The following is a 5,982-nucleotide window of genomic DNA, read 5'->3' as shown; positions in this document are numbered from 1 at the left end:
AAAAAAAAAAAATAATAATAATAATAATAATAATTTAACATTCCTAGTAATTATATTAGTGGCAGTAATATTTGTATTATTATTTTAGACTTTCTCATGTGTAATGTTGGTTACAGTCAGTAATTACAAGACATCCTGATTCTATCATCCCCTGCCTGCGTTCTGGAGAGAACAAGGATTTTTGGTATGCAAAAAGTTAAGTAAAAACCCTGGGCTGGGCAAAGTGGTTCACACCTGTAATCCTAGCACTTTGGGAGGTCAAGGTGGATGGTCATGAGGTCAGGAGATCGAGACCATCCTGGCTAACACAGTGAAATCCCATCTCTACTAAAAATACAAAAAAATTAGCCAGGCATGGTGGCGCATGCCTGTAATCCCAGCTACTCAGGAGGCTGAGGCAGGAAAATCACTTGAACCCAGGAGACGGAGGTTGCAGCAAGCCAAGATCGTGCCACTGCACTCCAGCCTGGGTGACAGAGACTCCGTCACAAAAAAAAAAAAAAAAGAAAAGAAAAGAAAAAAAAAGCCCTACCATGTTTACTGCAGCACTATTCACAACAGCCAAAACATGAAACCAATTCAGTGCAATGGCTCATGCCTTGTAATCTTAGCACTTTGGGAGTATTGCTTGAGGCCGGGAGTTGGAGATCAGCCTAGGCAACATAGCAAGACTTTGTCTCTACAAAAAAATTACAAATTAGCCAGGTATGGTGACACGTACCCCATCTGTAAGTCCTAGCTATTCAGGAAGCTGATGCAAGAGGATCCCTTGAGCCTAAGAGTTTGAGGTTGCAGTGAGCTATGACTGAGTTGCTGCACTAAAGCCTGGGCGACAACAAGACCTTGCCTCAAAAATACATTTTTTTAAAAAAAGGAACCAACCTGAGTTCCCATCAACAGATAAGAAAATATGGTATATTATTCAGCAATAAAAAAGAATTAGATCCTGTCATTTGCAGCAACATGGATGCAACTGTAGACCACTATGTTAACTGAAGTTAAGTCAAGCACAGAAAGACAAATATCACATTTTCACTTATGTGGGAGCTAAAACAGTGGATCTCAGGAAGTTAAGAGTCTAAAGACTGGTGATTACTAGAGATTGAGCAAGGAACAGGAGACATAAAAGGGGGAAAAAAGAATATATATGTATTTACTACCACTGAACTGTACACTTAAAATGGTAAAGATGGAGCTGGGCATGGTGGCTCACACCTGTAATACCAACACTTCAGGAGGCCAACGGGGTGGATCACGAGGTCAAGAGATCGAGACCATCCTGTCCAACATGGTGAAACCCTGTCTGTCTCTACTAAAAATACAAAAATTAGCTGGGCCTGCCTGTAGTCCCAGCTACTCGGGAGGTTGAGGCAGGAGAATTGCTTGAACTCGGGAGGCGGGGGTTGAAGTGAGCTGAGATGGTGCCACTACACTCCAGCATGGCGATAGAGTGAGACTCCATCTCAAAAAAAAAAAAAAGAAAACAAAAATGGTAAAGACGGCGAATTCTGTAAGTGTGTGAGTGTGCATGTGTGTGTGTGAGACAGGGTCTTACTGTGTTGCCCAGACTGAAGTGCAGTGGTACAATCATGGCTCACTGCAGTCTCAACCTCCCAGGCTCAGGTGATCCTCCTACCTCCTCTTCCCAAGTAGCTGGGAGTAGCTGGGACTACAGGCGCATGCCACCACATTAGGCTAATGTTTTGTAGAGACGGGTTTCACCATGTTGCCCAGGCTGGTCTTGAACTCCTGGGCTCAAGTGACCCTGGGCCACCTGCCTCGGCCTCTCAAAGTTCTGAGACTACAGGCATGAATCACTGCACCTGGCCAGCAAATTATATATTTTACCTAAACAACAACAATAAAAAATCATTTTTAAACGCTGTATTCCTGATTCTGAAATACAAGTCTTAGTATTTTATCTAGCTGAGTAATAATAAACATCTCTACCATCAGGATTGTAGTCTTGAAACACCATTTCCCACTAAAAGGCAGGTCTTCTTGAGAAATGTCTGATTCACATCTGGGGCAGGAAATGAGCCTGGAACAATTCTTATTCCAGAGAATAAGGATACTATCAAAGACTACTAAAGTCATGTCAAAAGGACTCTGGAGCCAACTGGAAAAGGCTACCACTGGCCAAATGGGAGACAACTTGACCATCAAAAAGGATAATAATTGCAACTCAAACCCATCAAATACATTTCAATCCATGACTGAAACGCATGAAATGTTTATATTCATGATTGAAACACACCATATGTTCCTGTTTATTCAGGGCATACTATATATTTAGCATGATGTCAGGAACTACATTACCTTCAGAAGAGTGTTGCTCCAGAAAATGTCCCATTTTCAGGTGAAAGTAATCTTTGCAACATAAAAACAATTCTTTGAAGTGGCCAGAAACAATTCATTTGGGAATTAATTATTTTAGTTATATACATATATAATATAGTTTCCCTCTTCACATCAATTTAGTATCTCTTGGCATCTTTCCTAACTTCATACATCAGATGTTTACAGGTAATTTTAATAGACTAAGAAGTAAAATTGTTCAAATTTTTCCTATAACTTCCTCCATTGTAAAAGCCTACAGTTAAAATTCTACCTCTCTAAAGCTAAAAACAAGCTTCAAAACAATTGTTTTTTGAAAAGAAAAATAAATAGCCTGGGGGGGTCACTGATTTTGATCCATAAACAGTTTCACATACTACTTCTGTTAATGCTTTCTTGCTATAATGCATCAGTGAAAATAAAAACAACTGTGAAATTTTTTTTTGACACAGGGTCTCACTCTGTTACTCAGGCTGCAGTACAGTGGCCCCAACTATCATGGCTCACTACAGCCTCAACTTCCCAGGTTCCAGCAATCCTCCCACCTCAGCCTCTGGAGAAGCTGGGACTACAGGCATGTACCAACACACCCAGGTAACTTTTAAATTTTTTGTCCTGAGCTCAAGTGATCCTCCGTTTCCCAAAGTGCTGAGATACAGGTATGAGCCACCACATCCGGTGGAAACGCTTATCTTAAAAAATCCACCCATCAGAAAAGTCTAAATTGCTGTTCTTTAAATTTTAATTATCTTGTTACAAACTCACATACTAGACAAAGCTTAGTTTAGCCATAAATGGGTAACAGAAATTCTGCAAATGTATCAAAGATATGCCATGTTGATAAAAAGAAATCAAAGCTTAAAGCTAAATGCATAAACACTGGCTGCTATTTACATAATAAATTAAAAACTATTTTCCAAATTCCATTTAATATAGGAATCTAAGTACACCAATCATTTCAGTACAAAACATGCTTAGTGAATATATAAACACCTAATATGGGGTAGGGGATTGGGAATTTTAAGTCCTCTTCTACCAGGATAAAATAACTGTCCAAAATAAATCAGATAACTTCCCCAGGCACTTGGTGTTCCAGTAAGACAGGATATTAAAAAGCTATCTTTTAGAAGCTTTCAACTATTTATACATTTATAGGCAATGTGTTTTATCAAAAAGGGAAAGCAGTGTGTACAAACCTGATAAACTGAATAAGAGGTTTTAAGCACTCATCTCCAAATAGTTCGATATAATCTTGTATATCAAAAAACAGCCAAAAGTAAAATGCTATTTGGCTTGACATTGTTGACAGGGCTAAGTCTGTGCCAACTAGCAGTTCAAGAGGAATATAGTGGCAGTCTAAGCATTTATGTTTTAGGGATTAATTTATTTTTGAAAGATGGCATATGGTCATCTTTAGGCTTATCTGTATAAGCATAAATTAACAGTTTTACATTGTTTTAAATCAAGATGTTCTGTATGAGACTGTAATTCGAAGGTAAAAATGACTTCCGCCCCAGAAGCTCCCATTTTTTAATGTAATAAACAGAAATACAAGATTGAACACATCACAGTGACGTTCTCAAAATGACTGGTATATTTTAATAGAATACTAATGAGATTCAGCTTGCAGACATGACCATTAAATCAAGCACTGAGGCAGCAAAGGTTTTTTCCTTTCTAAAATTAGGCTGTTAAAAGGCTAGACTACAATCATAAGCAAATCTTGTGAGAAATGAACACTTGCTAATAATAAAGCCAGAGAAATTATACAATACTTGCTGAAAGCTACACTCATACTAGGCAGAAAACCCACATATTAACACTGAACCCACAGAAACCTACCCCTGTCCTGCTGCCCCAGCCCCCACCCAAAGACTACAAAAAGAAGTCATCAAAGATGCACTGTCCTCTACAAATAAACTTAGCCAGAGTGCCTCTACCACACAAACTGCAAAACAATGAGCTGGAATGTTCCTTCTGAGCACAGCCCTAACTTTATAGTGTAAGTTTCAGATTCAGAACATTTGGAAACGAGCTTAATAAAATGCTGAGCATATGTAACAAATCAGCTATCCTAAAAGTCTACAGGTCAAAACTGCAGCATTTGGAATTTGTCAGATAATCAGAGCCCTCAAGACAATAAATAGAAGTGACGCTTCAAACACCTACATATGCAAATACGACAAAAAAGGGCTGGACACACGACAATATGAGAAAATACCACCAAGACTCTGAAACAGAATCAAAGCTACAAAATTCTAGAAATAAGCCTATTTGTTATGGCCAAAAAGGGTCATAATGGAATAGGCATTCTTCCTTTATCTGGCTCGTTAAGACTAATACGTTCTCTAAGTGTGCCAAAGCCTAGCTGCAAAGACAATTTTAACATACACAACTTTTTAAAATCCGTTACAGACCATTATAGAGCAAATAAATGTATACGTTCTTTAAATGTAAATTTATATATAAATTATTTAAATGACCAGGACTTCTACAATTTAGAATGAATTATTTATCCCAAAATACACTTTCTTCCCTTTCCTGAGCAATTCTGAATAATGCACTGGTCCATAACGACAAATGCATGCTTTCAACTTACATTGTTTCTCCAGTCTTGGCTACATGACAAAGAAACTGATCCAGGACAGGACAAACTTCCTTTTTCCCCCTCTTCTCAAAATCTAGATAAAGGAAGAAAAAAAAAGTTATCAGTTTTCTCAAAAGCCCTCTAAAAAACAAACTTTCCTCCCAGTCCTTTCCCTTAATAAGAATTAAACAAAAAATTTTAAAAAAAAGGCCTCTCAACTAAATAACCACCTCAACCCTCCAAGTTCTACTTCTAACATATCATCCTCTTTTACAGATAACAAGAATCCTCCTAAAGGGGGCACTCAACTTCACAAACCATTTTTAACGCAGTGCTTCTCGAAGTGTGGTCCGGGGGAACACCAGTATTATATTAAGCTGAGAATCCAGCGAAAATAAAAATCCCCAGGCCCCGACTCCCACCAATTGTTTATCTAAGTCCATAAATCTGCCTTTTTAAGAAACACCAACTACCCCAAGTAGCTGTCCCCAAATGATTCTGTATGTCAAAGAATAATTCTCAAAACGCTGAAATCTCTCTATTCGAAGTTTGAAAGCCACTGTTCTCAAGCCTGTTGCGTGGAAGGCGTGCAATCAAGTACAGTGAAGGCAACCACCTTGAAATTAGGACGCGGAAGGATGACTTCAAAAGCCCTGAAAAAGGCATCCTGAGACAACTTAAAAGTTGCGATGCCACCCCCCTCTCCACCTCCCGCCCCCACCAACCTTTCACTTTTTCTCCCACCCCCCAACGCCTGGCGTGCGGGTGGCCTGGCGGAGAAAGGAGGATACCTGGGAGGGAGGAGTCTGCGAGTCCGCGACTCGACCCTCGAACGGGTGGTAGAAAGACTGGGCCCCCCGCAAGAGCTTCCCCGGCTCCCCTCCCCCAGCCCAGACGCCGGCGGCCGACACAAAGCCAGAGCGGGGCGGGAGGGAACTGCCCACAGGGCTCCCCGCCCCTGGGGAGGTGGAGGGGGATGGGAGCCCGGGAAGGGCTCTCCCTACGCTGCGCCCGGCCCCAGCCCCGGCCCTCGGAACCATCTGCCCTGAAAGGAGAGA

At 40.5% G+C, this 5,982-nt stretch overlaps 1 protein-coding gene across 1 annotated transcript in view; it reads right to left on the bottom strand.

Annotated features, from left to right (window-relative positions):
• The window catches only part of PPP4R2 (protein phosphatase 4, regulatory subunit 2), a 74,261-nt gene extending 68,522 nt beyond the window's left edge, over window positions 1-5,739 (bottom strand). Inside the window, exons 1-2 of the mRNA XM_011937207.1 lie at window positions 5,688-5,739; window positions 4,937-5,018 (exon numbers count right to left, since the gene is read on the bottom strand). Coding sequence (XP_011792597.1) covers window positions 4,937-4,938 — 2 coding nt within the window. The 5' untranslated portion in view covers window positions 4,939-5,018; window positions 5,688-5,739. The remainder of the gene's footprint in view (window positions 1-4,936; window positions 5,019-5,687) is intronic.
• Between the last annotated feature and the right edge of the window lie 243 nt (window positions 5,740-5,982).

This window comes from Colobus angolensis, unplaced genomic scaffold (genome assembly GCF_000951035.1).
Source record: "Colobus angolensis palliatus isolate OR3802 unplaced genomic scaffold, Cang.pa_1.0 Scaffold160, whole genome shotgun sequence".
NCBI classification, from domain to species: domain Eukaryota; kingdom Metazoa; phylum Chordata; class Mammalia; order Primates; family Cercopithecidae; genus Colobus; species Colobus angolensis.
The sequence above is the reverse complement of the archived record's forward strand: the minus strand, read 5'-3'. Positions and strand labels throughout refer to the sequence as shown.